The sequence below is a fragment of the Pleurodeles waltl genome, chromosome 12 (assembly GCF_031143425.1).
Source record: "Pleurodeles waltl isolate 20211129_DDA chromosome 12, aPleWal1.hap1.20221129, whole genome shotgun sequence".
Lineage (NCBI taxonomy): Eukaryota > Metazoa > Chordata > Amphibia > Caudata > Salamandridae > Pleurodeles > Pleurodeles waltl.
Window position 1 is genome coordinate 657,438,825 of NC_090451.1, and position 24,307 is coordinate 657,463,131.

The window sequence follows — 24,307 nt, forward strand, 5'->3', positions numbered from 1 at the left end:
CCTTATGTGAACAGTGAGGAGCTTATCAATTGTGTTTACCTCAATCCCCCTGCTTGTTAGCTATAATCACCTTCTATAACTTCTGATAGCAAACCACTCTGACCACTCCAACAGGATTTTAGCTCCCAATATTGCTGGTACAGCTAGAAATGGTCTCTGCCTGTCTCGCTAACCTCTCCTTCAGAGTCTCAAGTTGTCCAGACCAGTCTTTGGTCACTTCTCTTCTTGTAAGAGACTCACTCGTTGCAGACTAGGATAGAAGCACCTCAATAAATATTACTACTGAAGAGGTAAAATGTATCAGCATAAAGAACACCAAAGCTCTGGGAAATCTACTTCAGATAACATGAATTCTTGGATCCAACTAGATTGCTGCAGAGGGACATCATGCAAATGCAACACTACTGTGGTTTTAGGTGACTGGTTCTGTGATCCTTTTACTGACCTCACAATATTGATAATACGAACCTGTTGTCTTGTCCAAATTTGGCCTTCAAGATACCTTCTGACATGAAATTTTAGATCTTTGTACAACCTCTACCTGAAGCTCATACTCCTTGGCATACTGATGTCACAGTCGCTTTGGTAAACCAACTCTGAGTGTTGCACTGTGATAATGGGGACAGTGGACACAATTTATAAAATGTCTCTTTTTACGACTCTGGAACAAGGTTCCTCCAGGCCCTGAAAGTGCACAGTGTGTAATCCCTGATATTTCCTAGCTTCATGGTCTTCCAACTCTCAATTAAATCAGACACTGGCTCCTGATACAACCAACACTGGCCTCTGGCTGGTAGCTGATCTTATGGACAATTCTAACATCTTAATTTTGCACTAGAACAATATTTCTGATGTTTTAGCAATGAGGGTCAAAGCAAGTGGCTCAAACATGGCATACAAGTACTAGAATTTGCATGCAACAACAATCAGTGCTAGTAAGCTATCGCCATTCTTTTTTATGCTGATATTTCATTTGCATTTGTACCGTCAAAATCACCATTGCGAAGAAATTAACGAAAAATGAAATCACAGTTTTTAAATTATTCATCAGTATTAGGAACTATGAAGAAAAGGGTCAAATATCATTGTACATCTGAGCCTCATTCCACTGGCAATTTGGTTTGGTAAATATTCTGTGTATTCCCATTCCAGATTTCTACGAACCAAATTTTGTTCTTGCTACTTCAGTTTGGTAGTGGTTGAGTCAAGTCATTATTCCTCCTACCTTTCGGTTAAACTTTTTGTGGACGACATAAGTCAGTGCACCCTTCTAGCCTTTCCCCTATTCCGATGATTTGGGTACCCAATGATGTTGTTGAAATGAGTGACTGACAGTTTGTTCCAGAGCAACCCCCAGTTTATAATTGATTGGAAATTGTCCTTAGTGAGTGATCATTCTTCATAACCTGCCTCACTAGTCTTGGCTCCCGGTGTGATGAAATTATTTTTTTTCGCAACTTTTTTCATGGGAAAAGAAACGCTTCTACAGAGAAATATGCTATGGTCCTGGTTTACCCTGGCATTTCCTGCCTTATATCTGCCTATGGTTTGTGTGGTGCTGTTGTTTATTGGTGGCTTCAAAACTTGCTTCCCAGTGGCCCTTGCTGTTGGAACCTAGCAGCGATACACTTGCATGGGCCATGGCCCATCTGCTTTGTGGAATCTTTACCTGTTGGTCAGAAAGACATCTGGGTACAGCAATTTGAGTCTTATGAAACCCTAACCAGTTCCATGATGACACCCTTTTTCAAAGTGGAACAAGATGTCCCATTCCATGATGCTTGATCCACAATACCTCATGCTTCTAGTCTAATGACTTTACAGAAGAGTACGTAACAAACCCACTGGAGCTGCGTGAAGAAAGGCTTCGATTTCTGTTTCTCTAACGGATTCAGAATAACCTATGATAGTGTTTTCACCCTTTGTGTTTTTCTTGACTGCTGTAGTTTGTGTTGTAATCCAGATGGTCCTACTTTTCATTCATGGGTTTTGTACTTCTCAGGCTTTGGCTATCGGAGGAAGGTCTGTGCTCTGCCATGTGCTTTATTCGTTCTAATGATCTGATATCTTGAGCTGGGAGGCTTATGATTTAGTTATTATTACTCCACAATCAGCAGCATCATTTTACTCATATTATTAACATTTCCAGCAGATCTGGAGTGTAATAGATCCTATGCAGTATATTTATATAATATTATCATATTGTATCTAGCAAGTAGCTGGCAAGGTGGCTTCCAACTACTACAACTATCTTTTGACAAATGTCCTATTGACTGACATATCTTGAGTTAGACTGAGGGTGCAGGGAGGAAGACAAGATGTATAGTGTCAACCAAGGACCTCCTTTTCACAGCAACAGTGTAACATGACCATTTAATACTTCACTTAGACAGTATAGCAAATGACAACACTCACATGAGTGGGAGCTACTGTGAGTCTCATCCCACTTCACCCTGCTGTCCACATGACATCCAGTGTCCTGCTCTTGTGAGATGAGGAGCTTGAGAGAGTAATACTAACTTTGCACGCATTATGGCGAAAGGGTTGAAACTTTCTCCATCCGCTGAATTCCTTGTCACTCTTGTCACCATGGCATTCGGCACACCCAATCGTTTCATCATGATGCTGTTGTACAAGTAGCAAATCCGTTCCTGGGACAGAATCAGATGGAGCGGAGGTTAGCATGAATAGACCGCAGGAATATGGGGGGAGCCCAGCCCGTGGAACAGAGGTGGGTCAGAATCTCTGAAAGACCAGACACTACAAGCGGGTGGGATCAGCAGGAGGGTTTAGAATAGAGTGAAAACTATATCAGCTGAGAAGCACCATCATTTTGGCAAACCGTTACAGTGAAGGCTGTCAGAAGAAGCAGCGGGACACAATACAGGGAAACCCGCCACATGCAGTTAGTAAAGGTAGCTGGACCACAATGAGAACCAAGCACGTGCAGGGATTAACTCAAGAGTGTCAGAATGTAAGGAGTGTCCGCCAAGGGTAAGCAGGGATGATCCTGCTCTTCGGACGAATAAGACACCATGCAGGGAGAGGGAGAGGGAGAGTTGGGTGTTTTAGCTGAGGAGGAGTAGAACCTTGGGAGGGGATGACAAGTAGCAGTGATGATACAATGAACTGTATATAGAGGAAAATCCGAAAGGTTTAACTGACACATGTTAAACATGGATAAAAATTAGTTGTTCGAGTAGCTGAGTGTGAATGTAGAGCTAACAGAACAGAGTCAGTAGACATAACTGGACCTTAAGGAGAACCAGAACAGCAGGAATCAGCTGGGTGGGTTGGAGTACAGAGAAATGAAATGGAGGGCAGATGGGTCAGCAGAGGTGAGGTAGACTAAAGCTAACTGGACAAAGAAAAAGGTCCATCAGAGATGGTCCATGCCATAGAGAGAATCAGATTCAAAGCTAGGGAGTGCAAAGAGTATACAGGGTAGTGGACACAGGCAGGATACTAGATAACGTGGGCTAGATTATACAGAATCAGTCTTAGAGGGCTGCTGGGGAACAGATGTGAGTCACAAAATAGAGAAAGGCAGACATAGAGAGGGGGTCAGCTGATACGTGCCAAGAAGGGCGAATCAGACACTGAGAATTGAGATGACACATCATACACTAATGTAGTGATGTGCTACTTTATCGCTACCATTCATACAATGCCCTAAATTTGAGGCCGCACTGACCAACACAATCAAGGCCTGCATTCAAGACCTACAGCCTCATTTACAAGCCCCTAACGGCCCACTGCGCCACTGGATACCCATTTGTTTTATGCTCTGGTGGCGCAGTGTGCAGACCCATATTGACAAGGCCACGCAAAGCCACCGTTCGCGGCTTTTCATGATCTCTCTAAGTATGCCCCCCTTTCATGCACAACTGTGTGTGTTGCTGTGGGTGTTCCCAAGCAACACCCATGGAACCTGACGGAATCTGACGCATTCCCAGATTTACAAGGCTGGGAACGCGTCAGATCCCTACACCACCTCAGGGGTGGCATTAAAGTGGCTCAACGGGTCGAAATAACATTATCACTCCCCATTTGTGTGCTGCATTCTAGCACCCCATACCCTTCCTGCTGCTTTCTTGTCTTCCAATGTTAACAGACTCTGACCCTCTGAAGCTTTTTCACTCTAATAGCACCTCTTTTGTAATCCATTTCTTTCACCCACTTTTACATATTAAGGAACTTTCTGTATTTGTAGGGGTTTTGTCTTGTTCCTTATTGTAGCATCAGTATCGGTCATCCAGTCCCTCTCTGTGTTCAGTCATTAAGAGTTCACCCTATTTCTAGGTGCTCTCCCTCCTATTATAGCACACAGACTCACGGTGAGGAACTGTCCAATATGCCTGCAATATCTCTTCCGCTCTGCAAGACAACCCACACACCCTGCTAATAGCACACTGTCCCTAATCATTCAGTTTGGTATCCCTTCCAAGGCATGTGTTGTCAGGTGATACACGTCATTACTATTGTGCATAACATGCCACACATATAGTACTCGATTTCCACTGTAAAACACATTTGCAGGAAAGTGGTGTATTATGCATTGAGGCTGGTTTGGCTGCACTATGTAATGCTCTCACAATACCCCAAAGATGGTCTCCCTGGATTCACAATAATAAAGCCTTACCTCAGTCCTGGTAGTGGAGCGCAGACCCGTCAGGCTTTACTAGAGGAACATGCAATTGACACAAATCGAAAGATATCTGTAGGAAAGTACCATATTGCCTGGCATGTTACCCCCCATTTTCACTGTATGTATGTTTGTTTTTGCCCTTGTGTCACTGGGATCCTGCCAGGCAGGACCCCAGTGCTCATAATGTATGCCCTGTATGTGTTCCCTGTGTGGTGCCTAACTGTACCACTGAGACTCTGCTAACCAGAACCTCAGTGGTTATGCTCTCTCTGCTTTCACAATTGTCACTGCAGGCTAGTGACCATCTTCACCAATTCTCATTGGCACACTGGAACACCCTTATAATTCCCTTGTATATGGTACATAGGTACCCAGGGTATTGGGGTTCCAGGAGATCCCTATGGGCTGCAGAATTTCTTTTGCCACCCATAGGGAGCTCGGACAATTCTTACACAGGACTGCCACTGCAGCATGAGTGAAATAACGTCCATGTTATTTCACAGCCATTTACCACTGCACTTAAGTAACTTATAAGTCACCTATATGTCTAACCCTCACTTGGTGAAGGTTATGTGCCAAGTTACTTAGTGTGTGGGCACCCTGGCACTAGCCAAGGTGCCCCCACATTGTTCAGGGCAAATTCCCCAGACTTTGTGAGTTCGGGGACACCATTACACGCTTGCACTACACATAGGTCACTACCTATGTGTAGCGTCACAATGGTAACTCCGAACATGGCCATGTAACATGTCTAGGATCATGGAATTGTCACCCCAATACTATTCTGGTATTGGGTGGGAAAATTCCATGCATCCCCGGGTCTCTAGCACAGAACCCGGGTACTGCCAAACTGCCTTTCCGGGGTCTCTACTGCAACTGCTGCCAACTCCGCAGACAGGTTTCTGCCCCCCCGGGGTCTGGGCAGCCCAGGAAGGCAGAACAAAGGATTTCCTCTGAGAGAGGGTGTTACACCCTCTCCCTTTGGAAATAGATGTGAAGGGCTGGGGAGGAGTAGCCTCCCCCAGCCTATGGAAATGCTTTGATGGACACAGATGGTGCCCATCTCTACATAAGCCAGTCTACATCGGTTCAGGGATCCCCCAGCCCTGTTCTGGCACAAAACTGGACAAAGGAAAGGGGAGTGACCACTCCCCTGACCAGTACCTCCCAGGGGAGGTGCCCAGAGCTCCTCCAGTGTTTCCCAGGCCTCTGCAATCTTGGATTCAGAGGTGTTGGGGCACAATGGACTGCTGTGAGTGGCCAGTGCCAGCAGGTGACGTTAGAGATCCCTCCTGATAGGTGCTTACCTCTTTCAGTAGCCAATCCTCCTTTCTTAGTAGCCAAACCTCCTTTTCTGGCTATTTAGGGTCTCTCCTCTGGGCTATTCCTCAGATAACGAATGCAAGAGCTCACCAGAGTTCCTATGGACTTTCCTCTTCGACTTCTGCCAAGGATCGACCGCTGACTGGTCCAGGACGCCTGCAAAACTGCAACAAAGTAGCAAGACGACTACCAGCAACATTGTAGCGCCTCATCCTGCCGGCTTTCTCGACTTTTCCTGGTGGTGCATGCTCTGAGGGCTGTCTGCCCTCACCCTGCACTGGAAGCCAAGAAGAAATCTCCTGTGGGTCGACGGAATCTTCACCCTGCCAACGCAGGCACCAAACATCTGCATCACCGGTCCTCTGGGTCCCCTCTCATCCGGATGAGTATGGTCCCTGGAACACAGGAGCTGGGTCCAAGTGTCTCCCACCGTCCAGTGGCCCTTCTGTCCAAAGTTGGTGGAGGTAAGTCCTTGCCTCCCCACGCCAGGCAGCAAACCTGTGTACTGCGTGATTTGCAGCTGCTCCGGCTTCTGTGCACTTCTCCAAGGATTCCTTTGTGCGCAGCCTAGCCTGGGTCCCCAGCACATATCCTGCATTGCCCAACTTGCTGAGTTGGACTCCGACGTCGTGTGACCCTCATTTGTGACTCTGAGTCAACCGCTGTCCTCAGATCTTCTAAGTGCCTGCTCCGGTACTTCTGCAGGTGCTGCCTGCTTCTGCGGGGGCTCTCTGAGTTGCTGAGCACCCCCTCTGTCTCCTCCTCCAAGGGGTGACATCATGGTCCTTCCTGGTCCCCAGCAGCACCCAAAAACCTCAACCGTGACTCTTGCAGCTAGCAAGGCTTGTTTGTGGTATTTCTTCCTGGAAACACTTCTGCAACCTCCAGCACGCCGTGGGACATCTTCCATCCAAAGGAGAAGTTCCTAGCCCTTTTCGTTGTTGCAGAATCCTCGGCTTCTTCCACCCGAAGGCAGCCCTTTTGCACCTTCATCTGGGGTTTAGTGGGCTCCTGCCCCCCCGGACACTTTCATGACTCTTGGAGTTGGTCCCCTTCCTTTACAGGTCCTCAGGTCCAGGAATCTGTCTTCAGTGTTTCGCTGGTGCTTGTGGTTCTTGCAAAATCCCCTATCACAACTATTCTGTCTTTCTGGGGTAGTAGGGTAACTTTACTCCTACTTTTCAGGGTCTTTGGGTGGGGTATTTTGGACACCCTTACTGTTTTCTCACAGTTCCAGCGACCCTCTACAACCTCCCATAGGCCTGGGGTCCATTTGTGATTCACATTCCACTTTAGCAGAATATGGTTTGTGTTGCCCCTAGGCCTATGTCTACCTATTGCATCCTATTGTGATTCTACATTGTTTGCACTACTTTTCTTACTGTTATTTACCTGTTTTGGGTTTGTGTACATATCATTTGTGTATATTACTTACCTCCTAAGTGAGGGTATCCTCTGAGACACTTTTGGCATATTGTCACAAAAAAAAAGTACCTTTATTTTTAGTAACTCTGAGTATTGTGTTTTCTTATGATATTGTGCTATATGATATAAGTGGTATAGTAGGAGCTTTGCATGTCTCCTAGTTCAGCCTAAGCTGATTTGCCATAGCTTCCTCTAACAGCCTAAGCTGCTAGAAACACCTCTATTCTACTAATAAGGGATAACTGGACCTGGCACAAGGTGTAAGTACCACAAGGTACCCACTACAAGCTAGGCCAGCCTCCTACAATATCCTACACCAATTTATCAAAACAATTGTAAGCTATTGTATCCACCAGAAAAAGCCTTACTGAAGGTAAGTAACTTGTTCTTCTGATGGATACAACTACCGTTGGATTCCTCACCTTATGAATAGAGTCCCAAAGCAGTACCGCACTCGGAGGTGGGTTGCCTGACTGATTACACCAAGAAATCCTGCAACACAGACTGTGCAAAATGGCCATCCCTTTGAACCTCAGAGTCCAAGCAGTAATGCTTTGCAAAGGTGTGGAGGGACGCCCAAGTTGCTGCCTTGCAAATATCCACCACTGGAACCCCCCTTGCCAGGGCCGAAGTAGCAGACTTAGCCCTGGTGGAATGGGCTCTGATACCCTCAGGGTGAACCTTTTTCGCCAACGAGTAGCAGATCTTGATACAAAGAACGACCCACCTGGAGATTGTTCTTTTATGGACTGCTCTGCCCTTCCTCTGTCCAATATACCCCATGAACAGCTGATCCTCCAGGCGAATGTCTGTTGTCCTTTCAATATAAAAACTAAGGGGGTCATTCCAACCCTGGAGGTCGGTGATAAAGCGGCGGCCAACCCGCCAACAGGCAGGCGGTAAAAAAAATGGAATTCTGACCCTGGCGGGAACCGCCAACAGAGACCGCCAACTTAACACTCCGACCGTCACGGCGGGACAAACAAACAGCGCGGCGGTCACCGCCAACAGGCAGGAGGCAGACAATGTACCGCCCACCCTATCACAACTCACCAATCCGCCACCTTTTCCGGGGCGGGAGCCCCGCCGATAAAAACACGGCGGAAACAGACTACGAACGGGAAAACGCTCACCTCTATACACTCCACGAGGAATCAGGACAGCATGGAACCCGAATGAAACATCCTACCAGCCATTGTCTACCTGCTCCTCTACCAGGAGCACGAACGCCGGCGCAGACGACAACGGTGAGTACTGCACCTACGACACAGGGGAGGGGGGAGGAGGAAAGGTTACGGGCACACACATACGCGATACACCCACCCCCCCGCCCCCCTCTCCAAATACCTACACACCAATGCAGAGCAACAAGTCAGAGTGACATCCCCCAAACCCCACGGAATAATGCAAAGACAAAATAAAATGATCATTAAAATTGAAGTATATTATAGCACATTTGAAGTAATGTTAAATATGAAACATATAAATAAAATAAATAACATCATGAACAATATATACATAGGCCAAAAGTCCGGCACATTTTGGCAACCTTCCATTGTTCGTGGGCCAATGTGCATAAACACATGGGCAAAGCCCACACACGAGACCCGATTCCATTAGAGAGAACACTGCTGGGGCATCAGATAATAAAACTACAGGCACCTCAGGGGGAAGGGAAGGGGGGCACCTCAGCCACATGAGTCCACGACGCCAGATCCACGAGGGGCCTCCATGCCCACTGTACCATCCTGGGGAGTGCAAAGCCACAGTCTCTCAAGTCCATACAGTGGGTGGGTTGCCCACTGCTGCATCCTGGGGAGTGCAAAGCCACAGTCTCACAAGTCTCTACAGTGGGTGGATTGCCCACTGCTGCATCCTGGGGAGTGCCAAGCCACAGTCTCTCAAGTCTAAACAGTGGGTGGATTGCCCACTGCTGCATCCTGGGGAGTGCAAAGCCACAGTCTCTCAAGTCTCTACAGTGGGTGGTTTGCCCACTGTACCATCCTGGGGAGTGCAAAGCCACAGTCTCTCAAGTCCATACAGTGGGTGGATTGCCCACTGTACCATCCTGGGGAGTGCAAAGCCACAGTCTCACAAGTCTCTACAGTGGGTGGATTGCCCACTGCTGCATCCTGGGGAGTGCCAAGCCACAGTCTCTCAAGTCTAAACAGTGGGTGGATTGCCCACTGCTGCATCCTGGGGAGTGCAAAGCCACAGTCTCTCAAGTCTAAACAGTGGGTGGGTTGACCACTGTTACATCCTGGGAAGTGCAAAGCCACAGTCCATCAGGTGGATTACAGACTCCACTGGTTATGGAGGAGGCATGGTGGCCAGAGTGCTTCGTGAAGCCCTGCCCGACACAGATCCGGCCCTGCCAATGGGCCAGCGGTGCTTGAGATGAAGGGCCCAGCGGAGCGGTGCTTGAGATGAAGGGCCCAGCGGAGCGGTGCTTGAGAGGAAGGGCCCAGCGGAGCGGTGCTTGAGAGGAAGGGCCCAGCGGAGCGGTGCTTGAGAGGAAGGGCCCAGCAGAGTGGTGCTTGAGAGGAAGGGCCCAGCAGAGCGGTGCTTGAGAGGAAGGGCCCAGCGGAGCGGTGCTTGAGAGGAAGGGCCCAGCAGAGCAGTTCAGAGACGGCGGTGCCCAGCGGAGCGGTGCTTGACAGGAAGGGCCCAGCAGAGCAGTTCAGAGACGGCGGTGCCCAGCGGAGCGGTGCTTGAGATGAAGGGCCCAGCGGAGCGGTGCTTGAGATGAAGGGCCCAGCGGAGCGGTGCTTGAGAGGAAGGGCCCAGCGGAGCGGTGCTTGAGAGGAAGGGCCCAGCGGAGCGGTGCTTGAGATGAAGGGCCCAGCGGAGCGGTGCTTGAGAGGAAGGGCCCAGCAGAGCGGTGCTTGAGAGGAAGGGCCCAGCAGAGCGGTGCTTGAGAGGAAGGGCCCAGCAGAGCGGTGCTTGAGAGGAAGGGCCCAGCGGAGCGGTGCTTGAGAGGAAGGGCCCAGCAGAGCAGTTCAGAGACGGCGGTGCCCAGCGGAGCGGTGCTTGACAGGAAGGGCCCAGCAGAGCAGTTCAGAGACGGCGGTGCCCAGCGGAGCGGTGCTTGAGATGAAGGGCCCAGCGGAGCGGTGCTTGAGATGAAGGGCCCAGCGGAGCGGTGCTTGAGATGAAGGGCCCAGCGGAGCGGTGCTTGAGAGGAAGGGCCCAGCGGAGCGGTGCTTGAGAGGAAGGGCCCAGCGGAGCGGTGCTTGAGATGAAGGGCCCAGCGGAGCGGTGCTGGAGAGGAAGGGCCCAGCGGAGCAGTGCTTGAGATTAAGGGCCCAGCGGAGCAGTGCTTGAGAGGAAGGGCCCAGCGGAGCGGTGCTTGACAGGAAGGGCCCAGCAGAGCAGTTCAGAGACGGCGGTGCCCAGCGGAGCGGTGCTTGAGATGAAGGGCCCAGCGGAGCTGTGCTTGAGAGGAAGGGCCCTGCGGAGCGGTGCTTGAGAGGAAGGGCCCAGCGGAGCGGTGCTTATCTTGCCGGGGCCCTGTTCAGCGGTGCTTGTCTTGGCGGGCCCTGTTCAGCGGTGCTTCTCACAGCGGGCCCTGTTCAGCGGTGCTTCTCACGGCGGGCCCTGTTCAGCGGTGCTTCTCACTGCGGGGCCCTGTTCAGCGGTGCTTGTCACGGCGGGGCCCTGTTCAGCGGTGCTTCTCACGGCGGGGCCCTGTTCAGCGGTGCTTCTCACGGCGGGGCCCTGTTCAGCGGTGCTTGTCACGGCGGGCCCCTGTTCAGTGGTGCTTGTCTTGGCGGGGCCCAGTTCAGCGGTGCTTCTCACGGCGGGCCCTGTTCAGCGGTGCTTCTCTTGTGTTCCTAGGGAACCAGATCTGGCCAATATTCCCCGCTCAGTCGCCATCCGACCTTTCGCTTGCGGGGCCCTCCTGTGCTGGAGTCCTGGGCCCGTGGGTGTCCTCCGTCACACCCCATAAGGGGCTGGTGGGGCCCTCCTGGGCAGCTCACCTGCTGCCGGACTTGTCCGCCCTGCTGCCCTTGCCCTCCTTCGCAGAATCTCTGGGGCCCTTGCCTCCCTTTGTGGATGTGCCAGGTGACGGGGCAAGGCTAGTGTCCTTGGGGGCAGCGGTCTCAGGCCTGTCGCGCCGGCCCTTCACTTTTTTGGTTCTCTTCCCAGGGGGTGGGCTGGCTGTCCCCTTGCTGCTGGCCGATGTTCCTGCCCTAGGAGCTGGTGGACTCCAATAGCCCTGAACTATGGTCCTAGTAGATGCAGGGCTTGTGGTGGCTGAGGTGCTGATTGGAGTCTTATGAGATGGAGGGGGTGGGTCAGTTGTTGGAAAGAGGTCAAGGTTGGAAAGGAAAATCAATTTAGAAAGACAGGGACGGGTAGTTGTAGTGGGTATGGGAGTGGAGGAAGAGGATGTGGTTGTAGGAGAGTCAAGTGTGCTGTCTTTGGGTGCAGGTGCTTGTGACGGAGGCTGTCGTGAGGTGGATGGCTGTTGGGTGGGTGGCTGCCTGCGTTTGTGTGGTTTGGAAGAGGGGGTGACAGACTCACTGGGAGAGGACACATGGGACGTGTAAATGGCAGTGGGGGTGGTGACTGCACGTGTGCGGAGTGTTCTGGAGGGTGTGCTGGTGATGGACGTACTGGCTGATGGTGGTGTGCATGCAGGTGTGAGTGGAGACGTCACAGGGAGGGAGGAGGGAGACGAGGAGGAGGGGGACACAGAGGAGGCAGTGGCTGTTGGTATGTCTGCATGTGGCTGTTGCTTGTGTGATCTGTGGTGCTTATGTCTGGATGAGCTGCCCTTGGGTGTTGAGGTGTCTGCAGGCTGGTCTGTAGGTGTGGCTGGGATAGGCAGAGGAACAGGGGAATGGGACTGGGTGGAGGGAGTTGGAGGAGGGAGGCTGGAGACAGGGACAATGGCTGCCGTCAGTGCTGAGGCCAGAGCATTGAACGATCGCTGATGGGCAGCCTGACCCGAATGAATGCCCTCCAGGTATGCATTGCTCCGATGCACCTCCCTTTCTACCCCCTGGATGGCATTCAAAAGGGTAGACTGCCCAACAATGAGCGTCTGGAGGAGGTCAATGATCTCCGCACTGAGGGCAGCAGGGGTAACTGGGGCAGGGCCTGAGGTGCCTGGGGCGAAGGAGATGGCCGGCTTCCTGGCCGAGCGGGCACGGGGCGAACGCTGAGGGGCTGCTGGGAAGGCGGAGCTGGTGCGCTGGGTGGCGGCTGTACCTGTTGTGGCCGTGGGCACGGATGTTGCCGCCACCACAAGGGAGCTCCCTTCCGAGGACGTGTCGGTGTCGCTGACGTCTCCACGGGTTCCCGTTGTGGAGCTCCCCTCGCCCTCCGTCTCACTGGTGAACTCGGAGTCAGTTGCATGGCCCTCCGGGGCCATGTGAGATGCAGCTCCCTCGTGCGCCGATGCCACTTCTCCTCCGCCTGATGATGCTAATGCACACATGAACAGGAAGACCAAAAAAAAAGGGGGGGGAGAAGAAATAAAGACATGTTGAGTGCATGCATTGGCGACACAGTTGGCGGAGAGGACAGACACAGAAGCCCACTGCACTACGCCGCGCACTTGGGGTACACTACTCAATCACTGGGACAGGGCCTACAAGCCTATGGACGACAACTGCACACATAGATGGCACAGGGCCATGAATAGCTGTACTAGGCACCCTACAGAGGTGGGGGGCGGGGGCACAGGGCCATGCCTCACGGAGGGGCCTAGCCTACAGAAATCGCCCTGGCCTAGGGATACCCACAGCCCTCCTCCCCCACCCAGGCACCTCCACTGCGCGCAAAGATAGCAGAATGTGCTGGTACTCACCCCCTTGTGTCTGCTGTGATGTCCTCACGCGCCCATCCAAATCGGGGTAGGCCACCGCCAGGATCCGGGACATCAGGGGGGTCAATTGCCGTGTGGCACCCCTCCTAGGTTGGGAGGCCATCCCCAGCAGAGCCTCGGCGGTCTTTCTGCTCCCGCGGCGGATGTCCTCCCACCTCTTGCGGCAGTGGGTGCCCCGTCTGTTGTGGACCCTCAGGGCCCGGACATCCTTGGCGATGGCACGCCAAATGTCGATCTTCTGATGGGCGCTGACCTATGTGACATGTAGAGGGTGGGAAAAGAAACATCATCACTTTTCTGCATGGTCGATGTGAGTGGCCCCCCCTCCCCAACCTTGCCATGTGGCACATGCTCTCATCTGTCGTGCGATGCATTCCTCATTCGCTCCCCTCACCACCATCGTTCATTCACCCCACTCAACCCAGGCATTGCCCACTAAGCATGTTCCCAGTGTACTTACCTGTTGGTCTGGAGGACCGTAGAGTAGCGCATACTGGGGGAGGACCCCATCCACGAGTGTCTCCAACTCTTCAGAAGTGAAGGCAGGGACCCTTTCCCCAGTCGCAGCAGCCATTGTCTCTTCCGGACCGAGGTCACAGCAGCACTTGCAGTATAGGTCCTCTCCTGTGGATGATCAGGTCTCGAGTGATTAGGCAGATAGAAAATGGCGGTTACGCCCGCGGCTGTGCGTACCGCGACGGTGCGTACCGCGACCGCCGGCGCACATCCTCATTGGCTCCTGAAACCCATAGGGATTAATGTTAACCAATGCTGCTTTGCACCGCGGTCTTCGACCGCCTACCGCCACGGTGTGCCACGCGAGCGCAATGAGCTCACATCAAATTGTCACACTTCACAGGTCAGGCAGCCGCCATTTCAAAGGCCCACATGGCTTAATTTCTACTGCGTCAAACAGGCCTAGGCCTTGCATTGCCACTCATACATGCCATTCAATGCATAGAGAATCGTGTACAGTGCAAGCTGTGTGAACGTACCTGTGGGTTGATTGACTCTGTGCTCCATGTTGTCCTTCCTAGGCACCGTCCACAGGGACTTGTGAGGAGATGGAGGGCTGTTCCCGTGTACAGACCGCTGGTGGACCTGTCGACAATGGAAGAACGACATGTCATACTCACCTACAGACTTGACCGTGCCACTATACAGGAAATGTGTGCCCAGCTGGAGCCAGACCTGATGTCACCCATCCGCCAACCCACAGGGATTCCCCCTCTAGTGCAGGTTCTGTCAGTACTCCATTTTTTGGCTAGTGGATCATTCCAAACAACAGTGGCCATTTCATCTGGGATGTCTCAGCCTATGTTTTCTAAGGTTTTATCCAGAGTGTTGTCTGCCCTGATGAAATACATGCGGAGCTACATTGTTTTCCCTGAGGTGGGCGATTTGGCTACAGTGAAGGGTGATTTCTATACCCTTGGACATATCCCCAACGTCATTGGTGCCATTGATGGGACACATGTGGCTTTGGTACCCCCCAGAGGAAGTGAACAGGTGTACAGGAACAGAAAAAGTTATCATTCGATGAATGTCCAGGTGGTCTGTTTGGCTGACCAGTACATCTCCCATGTAAATGCCAAGTTCCCTGGGTCAGTGCATGACGCGTACATAATGCGAAATAGCAGCATCCCTTATGTGATGGAACAGCTACAGAGACACCGTGTGTGGCTATTAGGTGACTCTGGTTACCCCAACCTGTCGTGGCTACTGACCCCAGTGAGGAATCCCAGGACCAGGGCAGAGGAACGGTACAATGAGGCCCATGGGCGTACTAGGAGGGTGATTGAGCGTACCTTCGGCCTCCTGAAGGCCAGGTTTAGGTGCCTGCATATGACAGGTGGATCCCTAATGTACTCACCAAAGAAGGTGTGTCATATCATCGTGGCCTGCTGTATGCTTCACAACCTGGCTTTGCGACGCCAGGTGCCTTTCCTGCAGGAGGATGGTCCAGATGGTGGTGTTGTGGCAGTGGTGGAACCTGTGGAGAGTGAAGAGGAGGAAGACGACGGGGACGACACAGACAACAGGGACACAGTGATACTACAGTATTTTCAATGACACACTGGTAAGAATCAACACCAGCATTTTACAGTTACTTACAGTCTCCTGCCTCTCTACTGTCTGACCTATTCCCCCAGTGTATGTTAACTGAGTTGTGACTTTCCCTTCCAATTTCAGAGATGTGGCCCCCACTGCGTGACCTCTGCTTTGTTTCCCCATGGACTACAGCTGTATGACAGTGGTATGTTTTCATCACTGTGTAACTGGACATTTTGGCAGCATTATGTATAATACATTTGTTCACAATACAGGCAGACTCCAGATTGTTTTTGTGCAATAAGTGTTTTTATTAAAATGCTGAATTTAGGGACATGGTGGGAAATCGGTGATGGGTGATGGTGGAGGAATGTCCATGGCAGAGTCCAGCTTTTCAGTCTTACAGGTGCATTGTCCATATGCCTGTGGAAGGTGGAGCAGGGGCAGTTAAAGGTTGGACAGGGTGACAATGTGGGACAGTGGGATGACATCAGGGGGTATCCTTTGCTGGCGGGGGTCTTGACATCCTACTCTGTCTTCTAACGAGATCTCAGGCCCCGCATGCGGGGTGGTTCTTCTTCTGCAGGAGGTGGGGTTCTGGTGGCCTGTTGTTGTGTGGGGGCCTCCGGTCCACTAGCGCCGGCGGAGGTGGTTGCCTGTTCTTGGTCCATGCTAGTGACAGGGGCCCTTTGTGGTGCCACATGGTCCCGCAATGTGGTGACAATCAGGTTGAGTGCCCCTACGATGGTGCCCATTGCGGAACTGATGCTTCTAAGTTCTTCCCTGAACCCCATGTACTGTTGCTCCTGCATGACCTGGATCTCCTGGAACCTGGCCAGTACCGTCGCCATCGTCTCCTGGGAGTGGTGGTATGCTCCCATGATGGAGGAGAGGGCCTCGTGGAGAGTGGGTTCCCTTGGCCTGTCCCCCCCCTGTCGCACAGCAGCCCTCCCAGTTCCCCGGTTTCCCTGGGCCTCTGTCCCACTGCCCCCAGGTCCCTGTTGTTGTTGGGGTGGTGGGTTAACCTGGGTGCCCTGTAGTGGTGGACACACCGCTGATTGACGTGTCCTGGAGACAGAGGCATGGGCCCGCTGGGTGGGAACTGTGCTGGTGTTCCCAGAGGGGGTTGGGTCTGCTGTGGCCTGTGGCTGTGTGAGGGGAACCGACTGTCCAGAGGTCCCCGATGGTCCCGGCTGGTCATCTGGGTCCAGGGAGACAGAGCTGCTGTCATCACTGGTGGCCTCTTCTGGGGGTGGGATGGACATTTCTGGACCCTCCTGGGCGGTGTGGTGGCGTTCGGGTCCTGCAGGGGTATAGAGGTATGGTTATTGCTTCAGTGTGTGCCATATCGGTCAATGGGTGGGTGCCCGTGTACCCCAGGGCTGGCATTCCTGTGTGTGGGCGTTTGTGAGGGTGGCTTGTGGGGGAGATGTGTATGTGCAGTGGGCATGCTTTGGTGATTGGTGTCCATGCTTTGTGGACGCATGCAGGTCTTGGTGTTGGGATGGGTGGATTGTGATGGTGAGCCATTTGCAGGGAGTAGGTGTGATGGGGGTGGGGGTGAGGGTGGGGGTATGTGCTGGCATGCAGGTGGGGTTGGGAAGAAGTAGTTAAGATTTGACTTACCAGAGTCCATTCCTCCAGATACTCCTGCGAGGCCCTCAGGATGCAGGATGTGCAAGACTTCCTCCTCCCATGCTGTAAATTCTGGGAGAGTAGGTGGGGGTCGGCCGCCAGTCTTCTGCACCGCGATGTTGTGCCTTGATACCATGGAACGCACCTTCCCCCGTAGGTCGTTCCAGCGCTTCCTGATGTCATCCCGATTTCGTGGATGCTGTCCCACAGCGTTGACCCGGTCGACTATCCTTTGCCATAGCTCCATCTTCCTGGCAATGGTGGTGTGCTGCACCTGTGTCCCGAAGAGCTGGGGCTCTACCCGAACTATTTCCTCCACCATGACCTGGAGTTCGGCGTCTGAGAACCGGGGGTGTCTTTGGGGTGCCATAGGGTGATGTGGATGAGGTGTGGGGTGGTGTATGTGTTGATGAGTGTGGTGAGTGTGGTGATGTGTGGTGTTTTGTGCGTGGATATTGTGTGGGTGATGGTGTGGTTTGCCTCTGTGTGATGGTGTTGTCTAAGCAGTGCTGTCTATCTCTGGCTTTCTGTTGAATTTTTTTTTCGAAGGGGTTTGTGCGTGATGTGGTTGTGTGTTTTATATTGTATTGGGTGTGTGGGAGTGTTGTTTGTATGTGTATCAGGTGTGTGTGTTTCAAATTGTCCAATGTGGTTGTGTTTTGTAAGGGTGTGTGTATTTTGACCGCGGCGGTGTGTACCGCCAATGGAATACCGCGGTCGAAAGACCGCCGCGTGGATTCGTGGGTCGTAATGGCATGGGCGTATTTCTGTTGGCGTGACGGTGGAGGTTTGGTCATCACCAGTTTTTCGCTGACCTTTGTGGATGTCGGGTTTTTGGCGGTTTGCCAGTTGCGGGTCAGAATGACCGTGGCGGTTTACCGCAGCCGCGGCGGTGTTATGGCGGTCTTCTGACCGGCGGTAAGCGCCTTTTACCGCCGAGGTCAGAATGACCCCCTAAGTGCCCTTTTAGGGTCCAAACGGTGGAGCCTGTCTTCCTCCTTCGAGGGGTGAGGAGGAGGGTAGAAAGATGGAAGGGTAATGGTTTGCCCTATATGAAAAGGAGTGACAACTTTTGGCAGGAAAGCCGCCCTGGTTTTCAACACCACTTTATCTGGGAAAAACAAGGTAAAGGAGGGTTTAACAGAAAGAGCCTGAAGCTCACTAACACGTCTAGCCGAGGTTATAGCAACGAGAAAAACTGTTTTAAGCACTAAAAACCTTAAAGGGCAAGAGTGCATGGTCTCAAAAGGTGACACCATTAAAAAGGTTAAAACAAGATTTAGGTCCCTCTGAGGCACATGAAAAGGAGTGGGAGGAAACTTATTAAGTAAATCCTTAAGAAACCTAACCACAATAGGTGATTTAAACAATGAGGGCTGATCCGGGAGGCAAAGAAAGTCTGACAGAGCAGCTAAATAACCCTTAACCATAGCCACTGCACAACCCTTCTTTGCTAAATCCAAAGCAAATAATAAAATATCAGAAACGTGGGCCTTCAAAGGATCAATTTGTCTTTCTCCACACCAAGCCACGAATTTCGCCCACCTACCGGCATAAATGGTCTTAGTGGAGTGTCGCCTGGTCGATAAAATAACATCCACTACATCTGGGGGGAGAGAAAAGGAACTCAGGTTGCCCCTTTCAATCTCCAGGCATTAGGGTGCAGGCTCTGAAGGTGGGGTATAGAACCTGCCCCTGCGAGAGGAGGTCTGCCCTGAGAGGGAGACGGAGCGGAGGGCACAGCGAGAGTTGGAGAAGGTCCGTGCACCACACTCTTCTTAGCCAATCTGGGGCTATTAAAATAACCTGAGCCCGATCTTGGCGAATCTTCCTCAGAACCCAAAGAATCAAGGGTATGGGGGGGAAACGCGTAAAGCATCTGGTTGCACCAAGATATCTGAAATGCATCCCCCAAAGCTCCTTGCCCCTTGGAGGCTGCAGAATGACAGGCAGTGCGTGTTCTCCTGAGTGGCAAACAGATCTATCACTGGATCACCCCACATCTGAAAGATGTGTTGAACCCGATCCGGATGAAGACGCCACTCGTGATCAGTCGAAAAATGTCGACAGAGTGTCCGCACGTACGTTGAGCACTCCGGCCAGATGATTCGCTATCAAGCAAATCCGATGGTCCTGAAGTCAGGACCAGAGACGCAGAGCTTCTCTGCAGAGAAGATACTACCCTACTCCTCCCTGCTTGTTTATATACCACATCGCGGTAGTGTTGTCCATCAGGACCTGAACTGACTGACCGCGAAGGGACGGGAAGAAGGCCTGGAGAGCCAAACGTATTGCTCACAATTCTAACAGATTTATATGAAAAGTCTGTTCAACTGGAGACCAACGACCCTTGATCTCCAGGTCCCCCAGATGAGATCCCCACCCTAGAGTGGAAGCATCCGTCATGACCATGGCCAGCAGAGGTGGCACTGAAAACGGCCTTCCTTGAGAAAGGTTGCCGTCCACAGCCCACCATCGTTACTCCACTGCAGCGTCTCTGGAGATCGTTATCGACTCCTTGAGATTCCCTTTGTGTTGAAACCACTGCCTGCAGAGACACCATTGGAGAGCCCTCATGTGCCAACGTGCATGAGTGACCAACAGAATGCAAGAAGCGAACAGACCGAGCGGGCGTAAGACCTTGAGGACTGGAACAACAGCTCCATTTTGAAACATTGGAATCAACGCCGGAATGTCCTGAACCCACTGAGGCGGAGGATCGGCCCGATTCAATGTTGTATCCAGTACTGCCCCTATGAACAGGAGGCGTTGAGAGATCTCCAGGTGAGATTTGGGTACATTTATTGAAAAACCCAGCCTGAACAACAACTAAGTTGTCATCTGCAAGTGACGCAACACAAGCTCCGGAGACTTGGCTTTGATCAGCCAATCGTCCAGATAAGGGAATACCAATATCTCCTTCATTCTGAGACTTGCTGCCACCAATGCCATCACCTTTGTGAAGACTCCAGGTGCTGAAGTAAGACCGAACCAAAGGACCGCTAACTGGTAGTGCTGCGACCCCACCACAAACCGGAGATACTTCCTGTGTGGCTGAGTATAGGGATATGAAAGTACGCATCCTGCAAGTTGACAGACACCATCCAATCCACTTTGTTTAACGCCTGAAGCACTTGTGCCAGAGTCAGACAGCATCTTGAACTTTTCTTGTTTGAGGAACCAATTCAAAATCCACAGGTCTAGGATTGGTCTCAAACGACCATCCTTCTTGGGGATCAGGAAGTATCTTGAATAACAACCCTGACCCCTTTCCTGCTCTGGAACAAACTCCACTGCATCGTTTGACAATAAGATCTGAACCTCCTGCTGTAACAACAGGAGATGGTCTTCTGAACAAAACGAGGGATTGGGAGGGATGGGAGGAGGAAACTCCTGAAAAGAGAGAGCATATCCTTTTTTCACAATGTTTAGAACCCATGAGTCTGATGTAACTAACTCCCACTCATGGAGAAAAAGACGTAACCTTCCCCCTACAGGAGAAGTATGGTCGATAAAGGAGAGAAAACTAGGGCTGCTTCCCTTGCTGTTGTCCCCCAGAGGAAGAGGATGATGCAGGGTGCTGCTCGGTGGCCCTCTTGTCCTAAGCCGCCCTCTAAAGGATCTATATGGGAGGCTGGTAGGCTGCTGGACCGAGGACTGGGGTCTCCCTCGATAAACAGATCCACGCCCAAACCCCCTGAACCTCCGAAAGGACCTGAAAGGGGTAGCATAGGAGGCTTGCAGACCCAAGGACTTCGCCGTGGCCCGGCTATCTTTAAAGCGCTCTAGGGCAGAGTCTGCTTTATCTCCAAACAGTTTTTCCCCATCAAAGGGCAAATCCAACAAAGTGGTCTGTACATCCGAAGAAAACTCAGAGGACCTCAACCAAGCATGCCTCCTGGTAGCAATTGATGTACCCATTGCCCTGGCCACTGAGTCTGTAGAGCCCAGACCAGACTGGATTATTTGTGTTGCCGCAGCCTGCGCATCAGATAGGAGTTCACCGAATGGTCTCTGTACATCCTGCGGCAGGTCAGGAACCATGGCCTTCACGGAGTCCATGAGCGTGGTCATATCTACCCAGCACACAGGTAGCGTTTGCAGCCTTGAGAGCCATTCTGCAAGACGAGAAAGTCTTTGCGGATTGCTCCATCCGATTGGATTCACTGTGTCTGATGGAATCACAGGGAAGGAGCCTGGAGCAGACTGTGTAGAGCAAGAGGCCTGAACCACCAGACTCCGGGGTAGGATGTCTCAATAAAAACCCCAGATCACCAGGGGCCACTCTGTATCTCCGTGCTACAGCTCTATTTGCAACAGGCGACGACACAGGCTTCCTCCAAAGCTCTAATATGGGCTCCCTAAGAGCATAGTTGAATGGAAGCAAAGGATCCGCTGAAGTCGAAGAAGTATGCAGGACCTCTGTTAAAATGTTCGTCTTAACTTCCGCAGCAGGCAATGGAAGTTCTAAAAAGTCCACTGCCTTCCTAATCACTGTGTGAAAAGAAGCAGCCTCCGCTGTGAACACCCCCGGTGAAGACAAGTCCCATTTCGGGGAAGTGTCAAGCCCACTGGCCGAATCCAGCCCTTGATATTCTACCAAAGGCTCCACAATCTCCCCCTCCTCCAACAACTGCCTTTGATACTCTTCCTTTTCTGAGAGTCGCAAGGCCTTCCTGCGTGACCTCAGTCTAGCCTCCAACCTCGGCATCGACATAGAATTGGCCGATGTCGAAGACACCGGCTTCAATACCTGATGTGGAACAGGAGAGGAAGGTTGACTTTGGTCGAATCTATCACTCGGATCCGGCGCCGGCACGGATCCTAATGGCGCCGAGGATGCTTGTGGCTCCACCAACGGCGCCGGCTGATGGGGTAATGAAATCAGCACCATAGACCTGGAAGGCGAACTCATGGGAACCACAGGGCCTCGAGGCCACGTCATCGGCGCCAGTCTGGTACCCTCAGCCGGATAGAATGGCATAAACGGCGCCACCTTGTATGGAGCAGGGGAACCCAATGAAAATGCCAACGTACCTGTGGGACCAGCCAACGCACCAGCAGGGGCCATCGCATTGAACATTGAGAACATGGCATTCAAAAATGCCGCCGGATCCGCTCCCGGAGCCGGGAAGTCAGGATGCCGCTGGTTTCCCTGTTGCACCTGTGCTTGCTGAACATCGGACTCCTGAGGAGCAGGTGAAAATCGAGTTCTGTCCGGAGGTGCCACTACCTCAAAGACTGACGGCGCCGGAGAAGCCTCAGGGCTCTGGGGTTGAGAAGTCACCGTCGGACTCCCCTCCCACTTTCGCACGGCACCGACGAGATGGAGACCTTCATCTTGATCGGCTCCAAGCCGAACGTCGCCAAGAGTCATGACGACGCGTCTCTTATGCTTCTTCGAAGAAGCATGGGAAGAGGATCTACGATGGCTCTTGTGACCCTTCTTTGCCTTGGCCAAAAAGAGTTTGGCCTCCCTTTCCTTCAAAGCCTTTGGATTCATGCTCTGGCAAGGCACACACTCCTCAACTTCATGCTCAGAGCTAAGATACCAAAGACAATCGTCATGAGGGTCAGTGACCGACATGCGACCCCGCACTCTCTGCATGACTTGAAACCGGACTTCCTAGGAGGAGACATTGTAACTTAAAAGTTAGATAGCAACAAGATGGAACACCTCCAACATAAGCGAGAGCTAGGAGAAAACCGTTAGCGTCAAGGGCACAGAAAAAAGGGAACTGGCGTCAGCAGGCCGGCGAGGACCTCTTATTGGCACAGTGACGTCAGACAGAGTCGCATGGAGCCGTGCAATTGCAACGTACTCGTCGATGTGGAGAGCTGGGAAGAAGATTTTCCGTCAGATGCTGGCGCAAGGGTGAATTCATAAGGTGAGGAATCCACAGGTAGTTGTATCCATCTGAAGGAGTACTTTTCACATTTCCACAACCCATTCTTCTCCCATTCTTGTTCACATAATCTGATTTGTTTGTTGATTTGCTATGTATCATCTTCACTCTCCCCGCAGTACTGCTCTCTCTCAATTTGAATGTTACCACATGAAGTGTTTAGTCTACCATTGTTTTCGATCATTCATGATCTACACAGACTTTGCTGACATATCTTCTCTTGTAAAGAATGCACAATGCATGTGCAAATGTGGGTTTCTAGCTTTTAACACTCCCATCATACTGTGTTTAATAGGTCTACCATCAGCTGATCCTTTATGTATACTCCTGTATCCCAATGAATTTGCAGTTTGCCTACGTAAGCAACATAACTATCAATGCTCTTGTGAACACCAGATTGTGTTTTATGTATCACTCCAAGAGGGTGCATGCCCCAATACATTCAACCAATTACCCCAACCCAGTATTTGTAGTCCCTTATTACCACACTCTCGTCCCTCCAGATCATATAAGATATATAAGATCTTCAGCACCAAAACAATGTAGCGAGGCTCTTTTACTAATTTGTCTCTCTCTCCCTGGGTGACTACGGTACACTCTAAATCTATCCCCCATATTACCTGCAGCAACACAATTTCCTTGGAATTGTCAATAAATGTAAGATTGGAGATATGTCTATGAACAATGCCAGCAAATATAATAGTTTGTAAATGTTGTGGAAATTGTAATTATACCACAAAACACCGAATCAACGTAACATAATAGCCATTGTTTTCCAAGAAAAACAGTAAATTGACAAAAACAAAGTCACTGTTTATCTACAGTGACATAGACTACATGAAGCAACAGCATGGACAATCTAATAGGAGTCATGGCAGCCCTGGAGTTTGTATACTTCAACAGGCTGCACTCCCACTCTAACCTGGGTGTTGTGGCAACCAGAGCCTGGGTCCTCCCCTGTCTTGCAGGTGTAATACAAGTATTATGTGAAGTAGGCCACGAGGTGTCACAAGATGAAAGGTTCTACTCCAGTAAAGTGCAGTACTCGGTTATTTGTCAAACTTTGCAGAAAATATTCCATGCAAACAGACCTGCCCATTCCTCCATTCAAGTACCTGTCCTCTACCAAGCGTTGCCTCTCCTGGATGAAACTGCCCGCTTACATTATACACTGACCTTAGACGAAGGACAGAGCGGTCACACATGAGAGGCGCAGATGCATCGCCGGATCAAAAAAAGTGGGCTGCTTGTGAATGGCCCACAAAATAGAGAGTATTGGACATAGAGCACGGGTTGGAGGAAGTTGGACGAAATGTGGAAAGAATCAGATGTAGAGTGTAGAAAGCCAAGGTGGACGGAGCATAAAGTGAGAACTGGCCACAGGGTGGGGGTCAACAGAAGTGAGCTGGAGTACGGACAAATGGAATCAGGATTGGGGGGGGGGGAAGAGTCAGAAAAGGACAGAAGCCAGCCACAACAGCT

At 51.4% G+C, this 24,307-nt stretch overlaps 1 protein-coding gene across 4 annotated transcripts in view; it reads right to left on the bottom strand.

Annotated features, from left to right (window-relative positions):
* Window positions 1-24,307, bottom strand: part of DCST2 (DC-STAMP domain containing 2) — a 169,225-nt gene that overhangs the window by 51,053 nt on the left and 93,865 nt on the right. For all 4 annotated transcript variants that reach the window (XM_069218401.1, XM_069218400.1, XM_069218399.1 and 1 more), the window contains one exon: window positions 2,521-2,651. In XM_069218401.1, the coding sequence (XP_069074502.1) occupies window positions 2,521-2,651 (131 nt within the window). The remainder of the gene's footprint in view (window positions 1-2,520; window positions 2,652-24,307) is intronic.